Source organism: Natator depressus, chromosome 11 (assembly GCF_965152275.1).
Source record: "Natator depressus isolate rNatDep1 chromosome 11, rNatDep2.hap1, whole genome shotgun sequence".
Lineage (NCBI taxonomy): Eukaryota > Metazoa > Chordata > Testudines > Cheloniidae > Natator > Natator depressus.
Window position 1 is genome coordinate 60058799 of NC_134244.1, and position 25137 is coordinate 60083935.

A 25137-nucleotide genomic window follows, 5' to 3' on the forward strand; every position below is an offset into this window, starting at 1 on the left:
TTCCTTCATATTTTGTGAATCGGGCATTGAGTTGTTATATAATCCATGGTCTGTTCTGGGTGACCACAGTCACACTGAAGAATTTTTAATTTTCCATTTGTGTATCAAGTATCCGCATCTGTCATGATTTGTATGGGTGAGGTTAGGGTTGTCCATGAGCTTTGGGGAAGATTGAAACCAGGAATCTTCTGCATCGGGTCTTTCACAAGGTGTTTGTTTGTGACTTCTTGTGAACTCCATTCAGCTTTCCAAGCTTCATCAGTGTTCAAGTTACATTGTTGAAGGTTAAGCACGTGGGTTGAAAAGGGCTTGTGTGACTTCAACCAGTGGTGAGGGACACTGTTGAGGTTCTGGTGGAAGAGGAGATGTTCATTTTCTTTGATTCGCTGGACTTCCCAGAGGGTTGCAGCATCACGGAGAATGCATGGGGGAGCGATATGTGACAGCACGGGCAGCCAGGGTGTTGGGATCGACCTGAGGGTTCCACCGATTAACCATATTGCAGTGTTCAGTTGGACATCAACAAGTAAAGTGTGGCTACTTTTGGTCCATACCAGTGCACAGTACTCCACTACGGAGTACACAAGTGCCATTGCTGATGTCCATAGCACTGATGCTGATGCTCCCAGCTTCTGCTTGCCAGTTTCTGGATCAGATTTACCCTTGTCTTCATATTGGTGGCTACTTTTTTCAGATGGTCATGGAAGGTTAGCATGTGGTCCAGCTTCACTCCAAGATAAGTTGAAGTGGGGTCATGTTGCACAGTGTTGCAGCAGCAGGTCACTTTCAGGGTGTGCTTAGTGTTCCTCTTATCAAGATGGAATGCAGTGACTGTTGTTTTGTGGGGGGTTTGGTTTGAGCCTGCATTTCCGGAAATATTCCTCCCTGATGTTTAGATCCCCGTTCAAGGTGGACTCGCTGTCGTTGAAGGTGGCTGCTTGCATTGCCAGGGCAAGGTCATCCTCATATGCAAATTTGCATGACTTCATTGGCAGCATGTCACTTGTGCAGACACTTGAAGAGTGTTGAGGCGAGTACTGAGCCTTGTGGCAGTCCATTGTTGAGGAACCAGGGCAAGCTAACTGTCACCCAAATGGACCCACAGCTACCTATTGTTCAGCACTGTCCATAGCAGGCATAGTGTTTTGAGGCAGGGGATGATCCTTGCAAGCTTTCAGAATCAGGGCTTTAATCCAGACCATATCATAGGCCAATGACAGGTCTACAAATCCGGTCTTGGATTTCAACAATAACTCAGGAGGATGTTAAACAGCAGCTACTAAAGTCAGACATTCTTAAATCAGCAGGTCTGCTTCAAGAGTTTTTTAAAAGAGTTGGCCAAGGAGTTCTCTGGACCATTAGTGTATGATTTTCATTAAGTCTTGGAACACTAAGGAAGAAAGCTACGTTGTACCAATATTTCAATGAAGTGACTCAAATAACTATAGGCCTGTCAGATTGACATCAATCCCAGGCAAAATAACAGAATGGCTGATATGGGACTCAATAAAGAATTAAAGGAGGACAGTATAGTTAATGCTAATTAACATGGGTTTATGGAAAAAAGATCCTGTCAAACTAACTTTATCTTTTTTTGATGAGATTACAAGAAGAATATTGATTAAACCGGAGGGGGTTCAGAGAAAAGCCACAAGAGTGATTATTGGTCTGGAAAACATGCAGACTCAGGAAGCTCAATCTGTTTATCTTAACAAAGAAAAGGCTAAGGAATTACTTGATTTTTCCAGTCTACTAGTACCTACGCAAAGAACAGAAATTTGATAGTAAAGGGCTCTTCAGTCTAGCGGACAAATTCAGATGTGAAATAAGGTGTACAATGAAGGTAATTAACTATTGGAACAATTTACTAAGGGTTTGTGGTGGATTCTTAATCACTGGAACTTTAAAAATCACGGCTGGATGATTTTCTAAAAGATATGCTCTAGTTCAAATAGGAATTAGGGAAGTCCTATGGAGGTCGTATCATATAATGGTCTAGAATCTAGATGGACTAGATGATCACAATGGTCCCTTCTGGCTTTCTAATCTGTGACTAAGCATCAGGAAGTTTACTGTTGATCTTTAAAATTTTCCTTTTTAAAATTTCATTGCTTTACTCTTAGCTGTAATCCTTTGTTGCAATTATTAAATAATAGCGCTGTCAAGTGATTAAAAAAATTAATCATGATTAATCATGCTCTTAATAAGAGAATACCATTTATTTAAATATTTGTGGATGTTTTCTACATTTACAAATGTATTGATTTCCATTACAACACAGAATACAAAGTGTACAGTGCTCACTTTAAATTTATTTTTATTACTAATATTTGCACTGTAAAAAACAAAAGAAATAGTATTTTTCAGTTCACCTAATACAAGTACTGTAGTATAATCTCTTTATAATGAAAGGTGAACTTACAAATGTAGAATGATGTACAAAAAAACCCTGCATTCAAAAATAAAACAATGTAAAACTTTAGAGCCTACAAGTCCACTCAGTCCTACTTCCTTGTTCAGCCAATCGCTCAGACAAACAGGTTTAGTTACAATCTGCTGGAGATAATGCTGCCCGCTTCTTGTTTACAGTATCACCTGAAAGTGAGAACAGGCGTTTATATGGCACTGTTTTAGCTGGCATCGCAAGATATTTACGTGCCAGATGCGCTAAAGATTCATATGTCCCTTCATGCTTCAACCACCATTCCAGCATCTGTGCGTCCATGCTGATGGCGGGTTCTGCTCGATAACGGTCTTAAGCAGAGTGGACTGATGCATGTTCATTTTCATCATCCGAGTCAGATGCCAACAGCAGAAGGTTGATTTTCTTTTTTGGTGGTTCGGGTTCTATAGTTTCCTAATTAGAGTGTTGCTCTTTTAAGATGTCTGAAAGCACGCTCCACACCTCATCCCTCTCATATTTTGGATGGCACTTCAGCTTCTTAAACTTTGGGTCGAGTGCTGTAGCTATCTTTAGAAATCTCACATTGGTACCATCTTTGCGTTTTGTCAAATCTGCTGTGAAAGTGTCCTTAAAACGAATATGTGCTGGATCATCATCCGAGACTACTATAACGTGAAATATATGGCAGAATGTGGGTAAAACAGAATAGGAGACATACAATTCTACCCCAACGAGTCCAGTCACAAATTTAATTAACATATTATTTTTTTAATGACCATCAAGATGGAAGCATATCCTCTGGAATGGTGGCCAAAGCATGAAGGGGCATACAAATGTTTAGCATATCTGGCACGTAAATACCTTGCAACGCTGGCTACAAAAGTGCCGTGCAAAAGCCTATTCTCATTTTCAGGTGACATCGTAAATAAGAAGCAAGCAGTGGTATCTCCTGTAAATATAAACAAACTACGTTGTCTTAGTGGTTGGCTGAACAAGAAGTAGGACTGAGTAGACTTGTAGGCTCTAAATTTTACATTGTTTTGTTTTTGAGTGCAGTTATATAATAAAGAAAAAATCTACATTTGTAAGTTACACTTTCACGATAAAGAGATTGCGCTACAGTACTTGTAGGAGGTGAATTAAAAAATACTATTTCTATGATTTTTACAGTGCAAATATTTGTAATAAAAATAATATAAACTGTACACTTTGTATTCTGTGTTGTAATGGAAATCAATATATTTGAAAATGTAGAAAAACATGCAAAAATATTTTAAGAAATTTCAATTGGTATTCTATTGTTCAACAGTGTGATTAATTGCAATTAATTTTTTTGAGTTAATCGCATGAGTTAATTGCAATTAATCGACAGCCCTATTAAATAATACCTCTCCTTTGTTCACATTAATGTCCTTAGAATGTATGCATATTCTTACACATCTATTCAGCTGCTGCTGGTATGCATGCATCTTAGGCAGCTTGTGGGCACTCTAATTTTTTTGTGTTTAAACCCACCAGGGTATCTGGGGGGAGGAGTTAGTACTTCAATTGCTGATATTAATTCTTTCTGGCTTAGGAGTCTGAGTATGTCTCTGCTCATCTCCATGAATGGATTGATCTGATTTTTGGCTACAAACAGAGGGGACCAGCTGCAGTGGAGGCACTCAATGTGTTCTATTACTGTACTTATGAAGGTACAAAACTGTGTTCTCTTCTTGTCATCGCAGTCGTATTTGCGGGGTTTGAGAAATATCTGGAAACAGATTTCTCGTCATGAATGCAGTATAGTGGCATATGGTAAAAGAATTGAATATCTGATGTTCAGAAAAGGAAATGTGAATTTTTAATTTAATAACCTCTTTAGCCCTTCTGTAGGAATTGTTATAATTGCTTCTGTTCAATTAACGAACTGTTCTTTACGATTCCATTGGAAACATAATGGAAAACCTATTGGAACTTATTTTCTAGACTCTAGTCATAGGAATTTACTACAGAACATATTTTAGAAGGTAAACTTTAGAAAGTCTTTAATCAAGAAAGTATATTCTGGGTTATTTTTTGCACGCATTAAATAAAGAAAAGTTATCTTCCCAAAAGCCAGATGCTGCAACCAAAACACTTACTAACTTCTGAAGGGAGAAAGTTTGCAGAATGGAACTTTTAGAAGACTCTTTGTGTAAAATAAACTGATGGTGGTTGATGATTTTTTTTTAGAGAGAAGGGGTAATGGTTTTCTACTTAGTGTATATTTTCCTACATGTGTTTCGTATCTCTTTCTTCAGTGAATTATGTGTAGACAATGCTACTTTTGTTTTACTGCCTTCTACTACTCTGGTTCTGATCCCAGGAGCTGTGGATTTAGATGCCTTAACAGATGAGAAGGAAAGGAAAGCTTTAGAAGGGATGATTAACAATTTTGGACAAACACCCTGTCAGCTGCTGAAGGTAAATCTCTTTTTGTAGCAATAAACACACAAGTTTCATATCAGTCAGTTTTGGGAAGGTATACACTTGAGTGGCAGGGGCTTGTGGAAGGGTTGTGCAACCATTGTGAAGGCCATTGTTCCTTTAAGAGTCTATTCCAGGTATTATAACCTGCAAGTTTTAGGAAACCTGTAACTTTTAAGAAAGTTAATCTTCTACATTTATCATTAATAAAGGAAACCTGGTAGAAAATTTTCAGGAAAGTCTAATTCCCATTTTCAAAGGTGACTAGACACTTCAGAGCCTAGGTCCCTTTGACTTTCAATTAGATTTAAGCACCTACATATCTACATCACTTTTTGAACATGGGAATTAGGCTCCAGAGTCACTTATGAGCCTTTGAAAATTTTATCTCTGGTATTTCATCTTCTGATATAACTTAATTAGATGTGGAAACAACTTGCTTCATAATTTTGCCACTTAATATTTTTGAGCTCTAACTATAGCTCCGAGCAAAGCCCCTTCAGATAGACTTGCCATCTAGTCAATTTTTTAATCAGATTATTCATAGGAATTGTGTGCCTTCTGCATGTCTTTAATAATTATTGTATGGTACTAGGTATTTTGTTAAATATGTTCCTGCAAGACAAGAAGCACATTTTTGTTGGTGTTAGTCCAATTCTCCACTTTTATTCCTTTCTGTCCAGGTTTCCACTCCAGTTTTCCCTAGTGGCTAGTCCTAAGGCTGTCTAAATTCTAGAATAGATGTGACATTCTACAGGTGTTATGTATAGTAATCCTTTAATGCTCGCTTCAATGAGAGGAAAAATTAGCAACATGGCTTGTAATAAAACCTAAATGTTCCTTTTTTGGTATGAATAGTAAATATTTCTTTCTCGAATAATAAAACCAGCTTTAAGGGAAAGCCGCCAAATGAATTTAGCAAAATCTTTTCCTCTCCCCATCCCATGTAGAGTAAATCTTCCAAGTAAATCAGCCAAGGTTTCCTTTATGTAGAAACATGGTCTAGAAACAGTAAATCCAGAGGGAGGAATGCCTTCATCTGAATTTAATATATTGAGCTAGAAATATAGTTTACATTCTCTCTTGACTCTGAATACCATACATGACTTGAACAGTTCAATCAAAGATGATTTCCCGCTATGCCGAGATTGTGTATAAATTTGATTTAAAAAAAAAACTCACTCAATATTGTCTCCTAGGAGCCTCATCCTGTGAGATTATCCGCAGAGGAAGTAGTACAGAGACAGACCAAAAGTGACAGCTCAACCCTGAATCTGTTCCAGCATCTCCCTGAACTTAAGTCATTCTTCGTAGAGGTAGCAACTGACACATAATGCATTGCATGTGTTTTAAGCCTAGTCTGAAACCTGTAATACGTTGGAATAAAAAGTGGTCAGCAGAGTAAAAATAAACTTACTTATAATGTAAAGAAAATTTTGTACAAAACATCTAATAAATCCTTTTTATAGAAGGAGATCTTTCTTTGCTATGAATTTATAGAGGTTGAGTAAGTTTACTTACCCTCATGCTGCAGTGATTCTGTAACATTTATTTTAACTATCTAAATGTTACATGTTATCCTTTTTGCTTCCTTAGCCTTCCCTCTTTCCAAGTGCCTACACGCAGACTGGAGAGAGACACCAAAGGTGAAATCCTGGCCCCACTGTAGTCAATTGCAAAATTCCCATTGACTTCAAAGTGGTCAGGATTTCTCCCCTAGTGTTAGTGGCTAAACTTAGCTATTTAAGATGTGTGTATCTCTACCTGGTAGTACCTGCAATTTTGTCTACCAGGTAACTAAAGTATTTGTACCACCTATGGATGTTTGTCAACTGAAAATGTCATTTCTCATAGGGTATCAGTGATGGTGTTCCCATTGTCAAGGCTGTTGTTCCTAGGAACCAGTCACGTTCCTTTATGTCTCAAGGGAGCCCAGAGATCCTGGTGAGTTGGATGTGTCAGTACTGCTGTTTGAAACTCTGGGTTACATATGACTGCACTGTTCCTAAAATTCACCTTTATATTGACAAAATGTGGGTGCTTGATGTCAAAATGACATTGGCGGTAGAGCTAACATGTTACTTTCAGTCTGAATCTAAGTTCTTATAACAGTCCCCAGTTTAATAACCTCTTTGGAAGTGCTCATATATTGTTTAATTTTCTCCACTCACATTTGTGTAGGCTAAATTAGGCGTAGATAAACCTGTGGCTAGTCAGGTTTTGTACACGTGTGTCTAAAGATTTGATTCTATTCCTTTCAAGTCACTGACAAAAATAGTACACTACGTTAAAACTAGCTGAAATTACTTTCACACTGGCTCAGTAACAAAACGACTCTGGGAATGTCTTTAATTTGTCATAACTTTAAATGCTAGTTACTACCTCTGAGTATTTCAAAGAAAATAAAATAGAAGAATAATTATGATGAAATGCATAATTCTCAAGTACCAATCGCTGTTCTAGATAGCCAATATATATCACACACAAGCATCAATCACTGTTTTATCAAGGCAGTATATACCATATGTTAGTAAGAGTCATAACTAAGGCTAAGATTTTGTCATGGTTATTTTTAGTAAAAGTCACAGACAGGTCACGGGCAGTAAACAAAAATTCACGGAAGCTATGACCTGACTGTGACTTCTGCTGCTGCGGCTCCATGGTTTCCCCTGCCACCGCGGTGGCTGGGAGCTGTGGGGTTCCTCCTCTGCCCACGGCAGCTGGAAGCTGGGGCTCCCCTCCACCTACTGTGGCTGGGAGCTGCAGGGTGACCATATTTCCCAAAGAGAAAACAGGTGTGTCTCTCCACCCCTCCCACGCGAGTCTGTCGCCTGTTGCTGGAACCCTGAGGAGGGCCCCCTCAGGAGTCTGTCACCATCACTGGAACCTTGTAGGGGACCCCTGTCGCTGCTGTTGCCTGTCACTGGAACCCTGCCAGAGCCCCACTGGCTGCCAGCTCCAGAGTCTGGCAGCCTCTGGGTCTGAAGCAGAGAATGTCATGGAGGTCTCTGGAAGTCATGGATTCTTTGACTTCCATGACGTCCATGTTATATACGTAGCCTTAGTCATAACTCATTATTTTAAAAAAATAATAAAACAAAAAACCTCACAGACTCTCCATCCTGTCCTCATGATAGTGCTAGCCTCAGCTGGATCAGTTTGGTGGTAAACTTTCAAGAGACTTATATTGGCTCAGATGCAAGCTCTGTTATTGGGAAAGACAAGCAAAGAAGAGGGCTTTGCAACATTACACAATTTCATTGATTTTTATCCAACTTACTTTTTCAGGTGATAGCAAGTCTGAACTGCATTATTGGAACCCACGGGTGGCTACCATATGATAGAAATATCTCCAACTATTTTACGTTCATCAGAGATCCAACTGTGACAAATCCCAAGTAAGTAAAGAGGAGGAAAGGTGCAGTAATGAACTCTATTATAAAAATAGTATGAGTCAAAGTACGATAGGTACAGAGTCGTCTTCTATAGCGATTCGATAGCACTGCTTTCATTATCTGTGATTTTTAATTAAAACCTAACATCTATATAGTGTGCTTTACATTTTTCAAGGCTTTGAGATCCCCTAATATTAATTAGACTACAGTTATTCCCTGAAAAGTGACTATAAAAATGCTATTGTAAGGTTCTGTCTTCATTGTCTATTACTGACTTTCAGACCAATTTATTAAAAAAATTTTCTAACTGCCAGCCCTGCAAACTCATCCTGGCATCTGAGAGTCAAGCTTGCTTCATTATTTTCATGCATCATCGTTCATAATAAATGTTCTGCAGATCTGGCCTCGTTTACACTTATGCAATTCGTATCTTCCAGTTATGTTTTCAGTGATATCTGTGCAACTCCCATTGCATTCACTGAGTTTGCACAAGGGTAACTGATTGGAATTTAATAAACTCTTCTGTTGGTGATGGACTAAGAGGAACAGAGCTCACTCTCACTCTTCCTAACATATGTTAACTCAACAGTATTAACAGGAGTCTAGAGTAGTTAAAACACTTGTCATCAAAGTGAACAGATATGAGACTGAACACATGGGAGGGGTAGATTTCCTGAGTAAGAAACTACCATTTATAGTCCCTTTTCACAATAGAACCGCACTTTAGATTACAAACTGTACCACGCTTTTTGATTGTTTACAAGAGGTTTGTCTTTTTACAGAATTTTAAAAAAATGTTTTTGTATAAATATTTAATATGGATTTAAGTTATCCACAGAGCCGCAAACCAGGTAGGATATTGTATAAAGAACTAGCATGAAATCCTGACCCTCCCCCCCGGCCCCGAAGACTAAGGGAATTTTCTAATTGATATTAGGGCGGCCAAGATTTCACCCCTAGTGTTCCTAGGTACAAATTCTTTATAGATCATAATATTAACATAGGGCAAATCTTAACTGTAAAATTTGTTTGCAGAACCCAACGTAGCATAAGTGGTCCTTTCGCTCCAGGGCTAGAGATCGCCTCTAAACTGTTTGTAGTGTCCCATGATGCAAAGTTGCTGTTCAGTGGAGGGCATTGGGACAATAGCATCAGAGTGACATCGCTCACAAAAGGCAAATTAATTGGACAGCATGTCAGACACATGGGTAAGTAAACTATTTTAGTTTTGAATTATGAAATTACATATTTTATACATGGTTTTTGTAACACAAAAATCTGACACTGACTATTGCAAGGCTCAGTCTTTTATAAAGGATAATAAAATAGGGTACTTGGGTCACATTGCAATGAGAGAATAAGCTAGTTTCGCCCATTCTTGCCATCACACTCTGTGGTTCAAATAGGACTAATGAAAACCTATTCGATCAAGTGTTTATATAGTAATTCCAATAATAGTCTAGGGTGTATTAAGAACAATCTTTATTTTTTTAAGATAAGATAATAATGATTAAGTTTAATGTTTGTCCTGCTCCTGGCTAGGGCTTTATTACTACAACTAGGATCTTAGACTCTAATCAGTCTTGAAAATGTATACCACATTCCTGGTGTAGAGTTTGTGTTTGTTTGCAAATATAACTACATTGCTGGCATGCTGCACAGCATCACATTGCCACCAAATGTCAATTGGTTTTAAAGCCAGATAAAATGTTTAGTTGAGATGCAAAGTTAAGGTAATTTGTTTTCTTTCCTTTATAGATATTGTGACCTGTTTGGCTATAGATTTCTGTGGAATCCATTTAATTTCAGGTTCCAGAGACACAACATGTATGATATGGCAAATAGTTCAGCAAGTAAGTACACCTGCACAGCTTTAGAAGCAGCCTTTTGAAGGGTTTTGCTTTAGTGCTTTGTTCACCAGTCTAGCAGTCCAGTACGTTTAGAGACTCATTAGAGTTGCTGTTTTCTGATTTGTTTGCTCTGTCTGCATGTTTGCAGGGTAAAACGGACTTCTAAAAATTATGATGAGTTCAGTATCTCTCTTAGACTGTTCCATGGTTTTCAAGTACATTTATTAGCGTCTCTGCTCTATTGATTATAGTGGCATTAATAATGTTATCTAGAGCACTTTTATTTGGTTAAGGTTCTTTGCAGACAATATATAACAGCCCTTTGAGGTATGTAAGTAAATATTATTCCTATTTTACTGGTGGAGAAACTGAAGTAGAGAAGGTGACCTGTCCAGCATCTCAGGAGTTGGTGTCAGAGGCAGGATTAGAACTCGGGAGCTCCTGATTTCTAGTCTTGTGCTCCCAGTACTAGACCACATCTCTCTTCTGGTGTTCTGTTTCCTTAGTGTGAAATGCTGATGTGTAACTGTCACTGGGTGGCTGGTTCTTTAAAGAGAGGTGGGTCTCAGCCCCATCTGTCACGCAGCCAACTCTCTTCCCCAGGTGGGGACAATGAAGGTCATGTGACCTCTGGGTCATATGACTCAATCAGGCCTCTGGGATAGGTAAGGGAGAGGTCTGGGTAATGAGAGACCAGAGGGAGATAAGATATGTCTACGCTGCAATTGAACACCCGTGGCTGGCCTGTGTCGGCTGACTGGGCCTCAGGCTACGGGGCTGTTGAATTGCAGTTGTAGGTGTTCCGGCTCAGGCTGGAGCCTGGGATCTTCGACCCTCCCCCCTGGAGGGGTCCCGGAGCCTGCACTCCAGCCCAAGTCCGAACATCTTCACCACTATTAAGCAGCCCTGTAGCCCAAGCCCGAGTCAGCTGACCCAGGCCAGCCATGGGTGTTTCACATTCCAGGATGCAGTCCACAGTAGTGAGGGACCGTCACCACCTGCCTGCAACCTTGGGTGCCTCACAGTGTTCTGCTGCTATAGCTCCTAAGCTAGGTCTCTCACAAACAGCATGCAGGTCACACCCTGAGTGCCTGTATATGGCTGCAGCCTGCCAGCTACCCACCAGCCACACGCTGACTTCCAGAAGCCTTGGTTACTTCTTGCAGCATTGACCCCAACACGCTCCCTGTCCTGAAATTTCCCCAAAACGGGTGTTCTGCACTGTCCAGCCCTCTCCTTCACAGTTCAGCTATTAGAGGTTCAGTGTCCCTGTCAGGCAGAGGTGGGCAAACTACGGCCCACGGGCCACATCCGGCCTGTGGGACCATCCTGCCCGGCCCCTGAGCTCCCGGCCGGGGAGGCTAGCCCCCGGCCCCACCCCCACTGTCCCTCCTCCCCTGCAGCCTCAGCATGATGCGATGCCAGCGCTCTGGCCTGCCGCTCCTGCTGGGCAGCGCAGCGGTGGTGTGGCTGGCTCTGGCCAGGCGGCGGGGCTTTGCTGCTCTGAGCAGCATGGTAAGGGGAGGGGAGGTTGGATAAGGGGCAGGGTGTCCCGGAGGCAGTCAGGGGACAGGGAGCGGTTGGATGGGGCAGAGGTTCGGGGAGGGGAGGTGGTCAGGGAACAGGGGGTGTTGGATAGGTGTGGGATTCCCGTTGGGGGCCTGTCTGGGGGCAAGGGTATGGATAGGGGTCGGGGCAGTCAGGGGACAGGGAGAAGGGGGGGTTGGATAGGGGGTGGGGTCCTGGGGGTCAGTTGGGGTGGGAGTGTGGATAGGGGTCAGGGCAGTCAGGGGACAGCGAGTGGGGGGGTTGGATAGGCGTGGGAGTCCTGGGGGTGCCTATCTCAGGGTGGGGGTGTGGATAGGGGTCGGGGCAGTCAGGGGACAGGGAGAAGGGGGGGTTGGATAGGGGATGGGGTCCCAGGGGGCGGTTGTGGGCGGGGTCCCGGGAGGGGGTGATCAGAGGACAAGGAGCGTTGGATGGGTCAGGAGTTTTGAGGGGGGGCGGGAAGTGGGCGGAGGCCAGGCTGTTTGTGCAGTCACAGCCTTCCTTACCCGGCCCTCCATACAGTTTCGCAACCCCGATGTGGCCCTCGGGCCAAAAAGTTTGCCTACCCCTGCTGTAAGGGGTCAATGTACAACACTTTGCTACTTTAATTGGAGTTACCAAAAAATTCACTTTAAACACAACACTGAATTAGGTTTGACTAAAGAATAGAACAAGTTTACTTAAATACAAAGAAATGGATTTTAAGTGAGTACAAGTGTAAGGCATTACAGAAAGAAATGGTTATAAGAGAAATAAAGGTAAAACACTTTCTCGTAACTAAAACTTAACAAACTAGACTTGGTTCAAGGTAGAATTTTTGCCACATGTTCCCAACAACAGGGCTGACCAAATTCTCAGGTCAGAACCGCTCCCAAAGTCTGGTTCCTTTGTTGTCTTAGATGAGAGAGAGAGAGAAAATACCTGGGGTGTTTTTGCTCCTCACTTTTATAGTCCAGTCCCCCTTTGAAGTGGGTTCTTCTGAGCATTAATCTTCAATGCAAAGTTTATTCAAACATAGAGGAAGGCAATGTGGAGTCTGGGTGAAGGTGCCCTGAGGCTCTTTCTTCTCCCCTGTGTATGTTGAAATGCAGATTTGCCTTGTCCTTGTCTCCTTCTTGCTATCTTAAGGATCTTGTTTATTACTTATATGTAAATTGAGGTAAACTCACATTCCTTTGTTTAAGATAGACCTGCTTAAACACTCCTGCCTAATCAGGGCTACGTGGGTTTGAACATGTGTTACCAAAATCATACAGGGGAAATTCAGAACTTGGTATATAATGTTGCTACATACATTTCACCATGACATTATTGAGTAGCGAGTTACTAGCTGTCAAATGATACCTCACAAGGCATATTTAGTAGAGAGATTATTACAGGGGTGTGTCGGGTGTGAACATGGGGTGCATTTGATCACAGTGTCTAACTGAAGTGTAGACATACGTACAGAGACTTCAGCAGAGGTCTGCAGAGAGGAGGAAGGCTCTTGTAGGAGAGTCTGAGATACTAAGAACAGAAGGCTCCTGCAGAAGACCCTGAGACAAAAGAGAAAATACGCCAGCTCAGTAGGGCTGGGAGTGGCCAGCCAAAGCAGGGAAGACTCCAGGCAGGAATGCCTGGGAGTGGCTTGATGAAGAGCAGGGAAGGAGCAATATATGCACTTCTAACTTTGTTTTGGACTTCGATAACTTTACTTTGAATGGTCTGTGATGATAAACCAGGGTATCATTGGCCAAGAGAAAAGCTTATGTCAAGTTTATTGAGGAGCCCTGAGGAGAGAGAAACTAAGGCAGATATGCCCCACCCTGTCTATGAAGGGGAGCACTGGAGGTGGTGACCCCATTACAGTAATTAAGCAGTTAGCCAGAGGACTAGTAATGTCCAGCCTGGCACTAAACCAGGATCTTAGAAAGCTTTAATATCTGACTTGCGTTTTCACAAACGGAAAGTAGATATGATTTTTAGTGTGCTAATTTAAGCCCCTAAAATGTGAGGTGGCCTGTACCAATGTTAAATATAGCACAAAATGGCAGGATCTAAATAAAAGAAGACCCCCAACGTGATGATAGTGGAAAGATAATTTTATCATAAGTTTTCACTGTTTTTTATAAAAGGCAACTTTTTAACTAGGAAAACATCCTGGTTACGCTTTTGAAAGCTTGGTATACATGAAAGCAAGAGAGGAAAGGAGGAAAGTGGACTGCACACACAAACAAATTAATTTAGCAGTAGTGGCTTTTGGCATCATTGTCTTTATGCTGATGTACCAGCAGGCTACCAGTTTTATGAGTTAATAAAACTTAGCCCAGTTCTGTGATACCCCTTGATTATCTAGGTTTACCAGATGTTCTTTGCAGACCTCTGCCCTTCAACATGCAAGCTGCATTTATTAAGGCTATTAGGGAAAATGGAAGTGTTACAAGCTACAGCTCCTGCTGTGTCTTGTGGACAATATGCCTGATTTTATCTTCTTGTGTCTTTTGTATAAGAGTCATTTAGGGCTAAATCCAGCTAGCACGCTGTAATGTCAGTGCATTGGTATGTAACCAGATACTCTGACAGATGTATGCAGTGAACAAGAAATCCTGCTGTCACTTAGCAGGATACCACATGTTTGACATGCATTATACAGTGAGAATATTTACAGCTGCTTTCAGAAAGAAAGTAGCTGGCGCAAATGGAGCCAACCTCAGAAAGTTGAGGGTAGAACTCTCTCTTGTTGAAGCCATATGACTACAGCTAAGTGAAATTTGGAATTTCCATCTAACAGGAAATTCTGACATTTTAGCAGTTGTTTTTGTGCCAAATTGGCACTAAAAGTTTAAAATTTGAAATTTTTGTCAGTACAGAAATTATGAAAATTTTTGATTTAAGAAATGTCAAGATTTTGACATTATTGATTGAAATGAATTCCCATAGTGATGCATTACCTAATAGGAGACAGATGCACGCATTCTTCCATACGGCTCATGATCCTTGGCTGGATTACATCTCCTGTAATGCATGTAATCATGTAACTCCCATGATTCACCATGCAGCTCAGGCAGAGAAATCTGCATTTCATTATGGGAGCTGTAGTCCTCCAGGGACCCCAGCCATTGGAGAGAATTGGAGGCCTAAACTACAACTCCCATTGGACAATGTGCTGATAGGGAAAAGCAGTTCAAGGTTTTGTTGAACTGACTCAAAACTAATTGTTTCTGGTCAATTAAGAAAACCAGAATATTCCAATCTAGGTTAAACTGACCTGAAATGAAATATTTCATTTAGGGTTTCCTTACGGAAAATTGAAATTTTTGGCAAAATCAAAATTTTCTTGTGGAAAACTTGGGTTTTGCAGAAACTGCATTTTCCATCGGAAAATCATTCCAATGGGAAAGTCTTGACGAGCTCTACTTATTTATTTTACTTGGTCAGACTAAGGCCCTTGCTAAGACTGCTTCTTTTGCCCTATCCCAAACAGATTCAAAGGTGTCCCCAGAAACCAGTTAAGCCACTTTTTGTGTGGGAGAATCCTTGGGTGGTTTAAGGCCCGTGTAATTGACTCCCTCCCTTGTAGTGTTCTGATATATCTTCTTGCTTCTTAGCACTGTCATGTGTGCCTCCATATTTTCAGTGTTTTGGTTGGCATTCATCTCTCCATACTGTAAGGCAGAAGAGAAATTGTTTTCATACCCATCTCTTTGGGCACTGTGCATGCCGAAACAGACCCCACTTAAAGTGATTTTGAATATAGTTACATGATGTTAAAAGTGAAATGGAAGTACCAAATTGTTTGAGTTTTGGAGTTCCATTAATGAAAGCTGTACACTTACAATATTTTTCACAAAACAACTTCCTGTAAGAGATCTATTATATATCTCAAAGCAGAATCAGATTGGCTGTCTCTCTATGTTGCCTCAGGATATGAGACAAAATTGATATAATTTTTATTCAAAATAGTCTTCACTTTCTTTAATTACGTTATGAAGAAGACAGTGAACTCAAAGATCAAAGGAATTTAATTCATCCTTTTGATTTAATAAACTGAGGCACAAAAAGGGAAGCTGACTTAGGTGGCTGTAAATGTGAGCAACTATAGAAGTAAAGTGTGATGTTTGGCCTACATCAAGTACATCCAGTGCTTATGATGTTAAAGATATTCTGTATTCTTCAACTGTGAGAAAATCTATAAATGTATCATTTTATGTTGATATTAGGGAGGAGTTCCTGTAGGCCTGGCACCTAAACCCTTGCAGATTCTGTATGGACATACTGATGAGGTATCCAGCGTTAGCATCAGCACTGAACTGGACATGGTGGTGTCTGGAGCCAGGGTAAGCTTCTTCATGATTTTCCCCCTTCAAAGGAGTAATATTTATTACTGGAATTAGTGTAGCTGGAAAAAACATTACTGTTTCCTAGTTTCCTCTTCTCCCTTTTGGGTAAGGAGCAAGTCTTGCACCATGTCAACACACACACACTGCATAATTCAGTTACTCATACTGCTCTCACAGAGTAGGCCACAGCTCTTTTGGACAGGTGAATGTCTGAAGTGTGTATAACCATCCGAAGAAATCCAGTTTCCTGTAGGAATACTCATGCTACAGAACTCGTTTTCTGCCTCAGCAAACACAAACTACTTGTCTTTCTGAGGCTCTCCACAGTTTAGCCACACCCTACCCTCCAACTCTATGAAACTGTTGACCTCTGTTTCCACTCTGCTGATGATGGCCCACTTTCATCACTAAATAATGCAATTCTACCTCAAGCACCTTTGCATTTTGTCCCATTCCACCCCTCAGGCATGGGAGGAGGCTCCCCATAAAAGATCTGCAAAGCCACTCTTTTGTCTTCCTTAAAATTTGCTGTTCTGCCATGAGGCCTCCAAAACACTTGATAATGGCTACACAGGGGTGTCCTGTGACGGCTACTTACTCTATGAAATATGATTTGTTTCACTGCTAACACCCCCCACCCCCCGCTTTTGTTTGTTTTTTCTCCACCTGTTGTCTCCTCATATGCTGAGACTAACTCTTAAGGGGAAAGGACTCTGGGGTTTTTTCACGATCTGTGTACTAGCACTGTGGGGCCCTGATTCCTGTCTGGTGCCTGTAGTTCCTTCTTCAATAACTACTGTTACACCTTAAGGTCTTTTAAAATGTTCTGTTCCCTTGCTCCAAATAATTACCTTATGTGAATATTATTGTGAAGAAATAGCATTGTTTTTTGTCTTAACAGGATAGCACTGTGATTATCCATACTATTCGGAAAGGTCAGTACATGAGGACTTTGCGACCACCTTGTGAGAGTTCCCTTCTGCTGACTGTTCCCAACCTGGCTGTATCCTGGGAAGGACACATAGTTGTCCACACCAGTATAGAAGGAAAGACTACTCTCAAGGTACTTCACAAGTTTCAACCCAAGGTCATAGAATGCTCGTGTATGTTTTGCTGTAAACACTAAATATAAATGTACCAGGTTTTTTTTGTTTTTGGGGGGGGGGTTTTTGCAGTAGAGCTAATTTCTTAGGAAATTCTGTGTGCAAGCTGCCCCACAGATGCACCAATGTTTCTCAAAAATTGAGAGGGACAACCTGACCTAGAGGGACAACCTTTAGGGTTCATGGTTTAATTCATTCTCACTGCCTACTCAGTGTAGGGATGCCTCTTTTGATGAAGGCTTGTGTAATTGCGCTAAGAATTGGAAAGAGGCATGTACCTAATGTTAACAGTCTGTGTTTGTTAACTTTCAGGACATGCTGCAAGGCCCAGCTTTGCTCCTTGCCCTGTCGGATTTGGGAGAGTGGGTGAGGCTGGGAAGGGGACTCTGGTTTGTTTGGTGGGCTTATTAATTTTTTGTTATATTCATGTTGCTGCTGGGGTAGTGCTATCTGTGGATGAATGCGAGAGGCTGTTAAGTATGAATGTATTTTTAAGTTTGTCAAGCACGGCCGTAGATCAGAATGTAGTGCAGTAAAAATATAAATAAATACAGGTTGAACCTCTCTAGTCCGGCACCCTCGGGAGCCGACTAGTGCCGAACCAGAGAATTTGCCAAACCACGGGAGGTCAACACAGAGTGCCAGTGGATCTCCCCCAGCTGCCAGCCCCTCGCCCGGGGTCCCAGCCACTGGCCCCATGTCGTCGTCATCCTCCCTCCCGGAGCTTGAATGCTGCGAATCAGCTGTTCGCGGCGCTCCAGAAGCACTGGGAGGGAGGGGGCGGAATTGGTAAGCACAGGGCTGCTGGTGCACAAGAAACGTAGGGGGATGGGGGAGCTTGGAGCAGTGGATGCTCTGCACCCACTGATTTTGCCGGACCACAGATGTTGCTGGACCAGGGAGTGCTGAATTAGAGAGGTTCAACCTGTACTTAATTCTACAAACTGCCATCAGATACCAACAGCTTGAGTTACTACCAACCTTGGCTAAATTCCTATTAACAAGCTGAACGGATAAGTAATAAACCCTTAATCCGTTCAATCCTCCATGAGTAATTTCTTTTTAATCTCTTCAGGATAAGAATGCATTACATCTCTATTCTGTGAACGGGAAATATTTGGGCTCTGAGAGTCTAAAGGAGGAAGTGTCAGACATGTGTGTGACTGGCGAATATATCGTGATGGGGAGCCTACAGGGATTCCTTTCCATACGAGATCTCTACAGGTAACAGACCAGCATCAGTTGATTATCACTGCAGATAAGATGTACTGCACCAGCATGATGGTTTATTTACATATAGGTATTGGTGTATGATGTGGAAATCATGAAGGGTGTGACTTGTCATTCTTTTTCAAAAGAGGTCACAGATGGCTGTTCTCTCATTGCCCTGTCCACTGATACTGGAAAATCAATTTGCAAAGGAAATACAAAATTACAGCTGAGTCCCTTATGCTCCAGGCCCCTATTTGGATTGTCTGGACACTGAAGGGCAGGAAAGACCTATTTGTCAGCTGAGAATGCCACTTCTGGTGCATGACTGCACTGACAGCCCTTATCCCAGTACTGGGAATGTCCTTCTCAATATCTGGGAAGGGACAGAGTTGTATGCAGACTTGGGGCTTGATCCAGCAAGATACTGAGTATCCGTGACTCCCATCAAAGTCAGTGGGAGCTGTGGGCTCAGCTCCTGGCAGCATCAAGCTTATGGTGTGCAGCTGTAACTTCAGTTTAAAATCCCCTCTTCTTTCCGCTATGCAGATTCATTGGCCTTTGCCTCCAGGAGGAAACATACCTGCTGCAGGGGTAACTGCAGCACTAAGTCTGCTCTCCTGTCACTCTGCAGAGAGGATTTCTTTCTTTACTGATTCCGTCCCCAGCGCACAACCCTGTTACTAAGGGGATGGGATTTGACCCTATATGTCGGGGGGGGCAAACTACAGGCCGTGGGCCAGATACGTCCCACAAGCCGTTTTAATCCGGCCCTCAAGTTCCTTCTGGGGAGCGGGGTCTGAGGTTTGCCCTGCTCCAGCTGGGAAGCAGGGTCAGGGGGCCACTCCGCATGGCTCCTGGAAGCAGCGGAATGTCTCCCCTACAGCTCCTACGCTTAGTGGCAGCCAGGGGACTCTGCTCCGCGCACTGCCCCCGCAGGTCCCATTGGCCAGGAACCACGGCCAATGGGAGGTGGGGGTGGCGCCTGCGGACAGGCAGCGTGCAGCAGAGCTGCCTGGCAACGCCTCCACGTAGGAGCCAGAGTGGGGGACATGCCGCTGCTTCCGGGAGCCACTTGAGGTAAGCACCACCCGGATCCTGCACCCCTGAGCCACCCCCCCTGCCCAGCCCTGATCCCCCTCCTGCCCTCTGAATCCCTCAGTCCCAGCCGGGAGCACCCTCCTGCATCCCAGAACCTGCAACACCCCACCCCACCCCAGTCCCCAACACCCTGCCCCAGCCCTGATTCCCCTCCTGCCCTCTGAATCCCTCAGTCCCAGCCCGAAGCACCCTCCTATGGCCCGCAAATCCCTCAGTCCCAGCCCCACCCCACAGCCTGCACCCTCAGCTGGAGCCCCCACCCCTCCACACCCCACTGCCCCAGCCCCCTCCCGTACCCTGAACTCCTCATTTCTGTCCCCCCCCCCCCCCAAGCCCACACCCCCAGCCAGAGCCCTTACCCCCTCCCACATCCCAACTCCAATTTTGTGAGCATTCATGGCCCGCCACACAATTTCTATTCCCAGATGTTAAAAAGTTTGCCCACCCCTGCTCTATGTGAAAGAAGTTCACTGTAACTTGAGTTATAGTGTATTGAAACAGATTGGGATTTGCAGTGAAACCCCATTTTTTAATGCATCTGAGTTCACTCTCAGTGAGTTCAGCTGTAGTATGGCTCTGTCCATTATGTATAATGAATAGCAGTTAAATATTTAATGCATTTTTTGTGTGGTTTTGCTTATTTCAGCCTGAATCTCAGCATCTCCCCCTTAGCCATGCGACTGCCGATTCACTGCATTTCTGTTACCAAAGAATACAGCCACATCCTTGTAGGCTTGGAGGATGGCAAGTTGATTGTCGTTGGTGTTGGCAAGCCAGCTGAGGTAAAACCCACCGTCAAGAACTTTGTCTACCGAACAGTGGGAAATTCACTTATTTCTGCTTTCCAGTTGAGCAAGAGGTCTCCTCTATGGCAGGGCAAACTTAAGAGCAAGTTTGAGTTTTCAGGGGGGAAGAAATAATTTTTGAGACGGCTCTATGCACAGAGATTTCTCTATAAGAAATGAGCATATAGGGAACACTGATGGGGAAAAAGCAGATTCAGTTGGACTAACCTGCAGACTTTATCACAGTCGAATAAACAAGAGGACAGAATAACTAACATTTTCTGAATGTGCTAGTGTTGTCTGTCACTTCTCAGAAACAAGTTCTGAATAGTATGTGATACCTTCGTTATAAGTGATGAAGTAACTTCCCAGAAGAAAATTGGAAACAAAAAAGAATGAGCTACTTTCTTTTAAGTTTTGGCTTTTGTCAGATATCCTTTACTATATGTTGCCTCCCTTTTTGAAAAATTCCATATTTCTCACCATTCGGACTCTCTCACTGTAACTGCACAAAGATACCCTGTGTAGCCTCCCCTATGCTCTGTGCTCCTTACGGTGGATGTAAATTTGTAGGTACTGCATATGCACTATCGGTTACAAAGCATCCATATGTAAAACAGCAGTACCCACTTTGTCATGTTCAAAACGGGTTTCACAGTAACTACTAGTAACACCTCTGTCGAAGTATTTCACCAATATTATGAAGAGAGGCAGGGTTAGGCTTTCTGAATCTCTGGAATGCTACAGTATATTTTAAGTTGAAAGCTCCTATTGTTAACTGTTACAGCCGGAAGGGTGACTTTAAATTGAGGAAAGCTCTGTTTGACCTTCAGTATTTGCTAGAAAAGTAGGCATTAAAGTAACATATATTTTATAAATTTTGAAAACATACTGGCATCTTAGTTCTCAGTGTCTGAAATTTTTCTAGTTAAGGGAACATAGAGTTTACTAAAATATATCCTGCTTAGGATCTTCATGGAATGAGAGCCTGATCCTGCTTCTATTGAAATCAGTGGCAAAACTTGCAGCAATTTCAAGTTAAACAACTTTTTCTATTATAGAGTTAATGGATAGCTTCTTGTGTTGTAGATAAGAGACTCTTGTGATAGCTTTTTAAAAATCATCAGTCTTTTATAAAGATTTTTCAGTCTTAGAAAAACTCTTTGCTAGGCTGGAATTTGTTGTTCATTATCTGAGACTTAAAGTAAATTTAATTAACAACAAAGAAATCTGACTTCCCCACTGTCCTATGTTCCTAGGGTTCGATTCCTCCTAAGGATATGCAGGTTTTTTCCACAAGCTTTATCGGTGTTTTCAGTTTATAATTCAGAGAATTTGGAGGATTAATATCTATATAAACAGATTAAAAAACAATAATGGTAGGGACAACATTTATCCCATATTTCCTCCGATTTGTAAAAATCATTTTATTGTGTTTAAAAGGTATTAACTTTTTTGTTTGACAAGTAAAATATGGAGATAAGAAATTAAGGACTTCCAAATTCCTTCTACAGAAGGTTCTCTCTGTTACGAGTTGGGCTTCAGTGGGGATATTATATTTAGCCTTAGAACAAATGGAGGTTCTTTCTACATATTTTATTAAACATAATAGTAAAGTGCTGTCGAGACTAACGTTGACATTTTGTCTTTATGCTTTGACAATATAATCAGAGACTGAGTACAATGAATTTGTGTTCTGGTTTAGAAAACTATATAGTTGCTTAGAACACTGCAGAAGTCTGCAGGATTGTTCCCTGTTCGAGCTGACACCACTGATGATTTGTTGGATTCTGTTTAGCTGCTCAATACATAGTTACAAAGTGCCAGACTTCTGATGAGAAACTTAGTTTCTGAAATGAGTATCAGAAACTTTTTCTGAACTTTGTGCCATTAAAGGATGATTTTCTTTTACCATAAGGGATTTTATATTCTGGTCTATTGCCAGAATAGGATCGCCACTGGTCAATCCCAGGTCTGCTAGTTATGAAGTTAATTGAAACAGTTTCTGACAGAATACTGTCAGATAGTCAAATGTGATACAAATTCACTAGATCCATGATTTAACATTGCCTTTGGTTACTTGTCACTTTGAACAACTTATTACTTGTCTTTACTTATGGAATATTCACTGTAGACTACATTTGTTTAATAATTCTTGCACTGAACACTTCACCCAGGATCAGTGGAAGTCTAGAAATTTGGCATCATGAGAACTCCTCTCCATCTCTTTCTTCCATTTTGCTATCGCTGCCCTGCAATAGTCCATCACTTACAAGACCTTGTCAAGTGCTCTTCATTTCTAGTAATTCCCTCTTAAAATAAAATGCTCTTCCTACTAATTTTGTTCATTTCCACTTGGCAGTCATTTTTTCTTTTTAACAAAATAGCCATTTAGAATCCAGAACCCACTCCCCACAAAATAAGAACAATTTTAAAGTAGGTAAAATATTAGACCTAACTTGCCTGACAGCGTCCATTTAACTGTTCAAAAGTGGAAAAGATAATGATCAATATTTGTCTTTTTGTTCTTTTGTGCCAATCCAAGAATCATCCCAAAATGTTACCTTTTCTGTTTGTTTGTTTGTTTGAAATAATTTCTGTTGGTATAATTTTGTGTTTGTGCAGTACCTTGTATTGTCTGCACTTCTCCAGAATCAGCGTCTGAAGTTCCTTTTTTAATTTATCCACCTTATCCCTTCCCCCTCCTTTTGTTTCTCTGGATTACTTTAAACAGATGCGCTCAGGTCAGCTTTCCCGAAAGCTGTGGGGATCAAGCAAACGGCTCAGCCAGATTTCTTCAGGAGAGACTGAATATAACACTCAAGATTCCAAGTGATTGCTGCTTCTGAATTCTCTCATGGATTCCAGAAATTTGTTTAGTCTTTTGGTCACTCTAAACATATCTCTCAACATTCTGATGAGTGTTTCAGGGACTTATCCTTGACAGTCAGTTGAAGACCAACGTATGGTAGAGGTACAGTAATTTTCATATGCACACATGCAAATTAGCCCACAATTGGTTTTATTACTTTTTTCCTAATCACATTGATTTGATAGCAGTGGAACTCTTTCTAGATTATGTGCTGGAACGTCGTTTCAGAAAAAGACCTGTAAGTGCATTAAACCACAGATGATATCATATACAGGTGAATAATGCAGGATGTTCCTCTCTTGCTTGGAAGATATTAACTCAAATTCAAGGAAAATATCCCATTCTCATTTACATCTTTGTAATTCCAGGATAATATACTGGAAATTCCTTCAATTGCAGATGTACTGATGAAATTGGGACAGTTGAGAGTTATGACTTCAGATATATTCTTCCGACCAATCAGCTTGCTGTGTACTACTGTAAATGATTATAAATAATCCTCTGTTGCGTGGCTCCTGAGAAAATCCCTTTTAGACTGTTCTGCAGGGAGCACCTCAATGGCACTACTTGATTGTCAGAAATTGTTTAACTGAAGAACAACAATGAATTATAACCTCGTAGGAATTGGAATACGGTGAATATTTACTGCAGAACATTCTTTATGTTGTTTGGCATAGCAACACTCTCGCATTTAGAAATCCCTTACAAGTTTTAAGGCCTCGTATTAATACAGAGGGAATGAGAATCACATTTCCATGTCTGTCAAGATTGAGTTGTTCTGTTTCATTAATAGTATAATTACTGCAAACCAAAATGTCTAATTTCTAATTAAGATGACCTGAAAAACTTTGCATCATAATTTACATTTAGCATATCTTGTTTCTTGGCTCTGTATTTGTCAAACAAGTAACCTGGTTTAGCCATATTCATATTGCCGGAAAAGTAAGTAGAAAAATCCAGGTACATATGTGGGAGAGGAAGACATCACAGCCCTGTGTATACTGCAAACAACAAAAATAGTACTCAAAAGCTCAAGTACTCCTGGGAAAACCTTGCCTTCAGGGCAAAGGGTTATTTTTTTTAGGTGGGAATATGACTCTATGTAAATAGAGGAAAAATATTGTTCCCTTACATCTTTTGTGGAAGTGGTAGTAATTGAAAACAAGATGTCTCTGTAGCCAATGCAGATACAGAATTAATTTAGTTAATATTTCTCAGCCACCTCTCCCCTCTTCTTCCTTATTTTATTACTTATGGAAGTGAGTATGTGTTGTATCTTTTCTAAATAGTGCCAGATTTCCCCTAGGATTGGGGAGGAGTTGAACTACCGGAGGCACCCCATACGGTGCAATCTAATTTCATGCACTTTTAGCGCGATATTTCTTGATTATCTAAAGAAGTAGTTATCACTCTTTTCAAGGCACATTTTTTCTTAAACCAACTTCCCCTTCTTAATTTCATAAAGAAAGTAATGACCTGATATAATGCTTTTATACACTGAATATTTTAATGACCTTATTACTAACTAATCTAAAACGTATTGTGTTGCTTGTTTTAACCATTACTTTCAAATTATATCTGAGCAGTTAGATGAGATTATGTATAACTAGAACACTAATCGCTGTGACAGATCAAATCATCTGGAAATTAGGGGGAAATGGAAAGATTTCTCTGTGGCACTTGTCAGTATGATATTTAACCCCATTTCTCTCGGTCACTCATTCCCTCCCCCCCCCCCCCCCCACCTCCGCACTTTGCAATGAGTTATGGACATGGGAAAGTCTACATGAAACAGAAATTAACTGGTTACTGATACAATAACAATACCAAGGATACTCTGGAAGTATTAAGTGTATGTGAATGTGAAGTAGGTTTGTCTATTGTAATTTCACAAGTAAGAGATTCTGAAGCGTTATTGAGACAGAAGTTTAGAAGAATCACAGTTTTGAATGTGTGATTTTATGAGAGTTAAGAGGGGTTATTATGAATTTGCTTGGGGGTAGTGTGGGTGATGGTTTTATGACTGTACATTTAAGATCTTAAATGTGTATATTTGGAATTTTTTAAAATTGCAAGACTGTTTGACTAGCAGAATCAAAGTGG

The 25137-nt window shown here is 41.3% G+C and overlaps 1 protein-coding gene across 1 annotated transcript in view; it reads left to right on the forward strand.

Moving 5' to 3' along the window:
- Positions 1 to 24749, forward strand: part of NBEAL1 (neurobeachin like 1) — a 126037-nt gene extending 101288 nt beyond the window's left edge. Inside the window, exons 45-57 of the mRNA XM_074967960.1 lie at positions 3981 to 4098; positions 4752 to 4849; positions 6052 to 6168; positions 6707 to 6796; positions 8141 to 8250; positions 9283 to 9455; positions 10006 to 10100; positions 15845 to 15961; positions 16866 to 17027; positions 17380 to 17433; positions 18143 to 18291; positions 20024 to 20159; positions 22897 to 24749. Of these exons, the coding sequence (XP_074824061.1) occupies positions 3981 to 4098; positions 4752 to 4849; positions 6052 to 6168; positions 6707 to 6796; positions 8141 to 8250; positions 9283 to 9455; positions 10006 to 10100; positions 15845 to 15961; positions 16866 to 17027; positions 17380 to 17433; positions 18143 to 18291; positions 20024 to 20159; positions 22897 to 22998 (1521 nt within the window). The 3' untranslated portion in view covers positions 22999 to 24749. The remainder of the gene's footprint in view (positions 1 to 3980; positions 4099 to 4751; positions 4850 to 6051; positions 6169 to 6706; positions 6797 to 8140; positions 8251 to 9282; positions 9456 to 10005; positions 10101 to 15844; positions 15962 to 16865; positions 17028 to 17379; positions 17434 to 18142; positions 18292 to 20023; positions 20160 to 22896) is intronic.
- Positions 24750 to 25137: the final 388 nt, after the last annotated feature.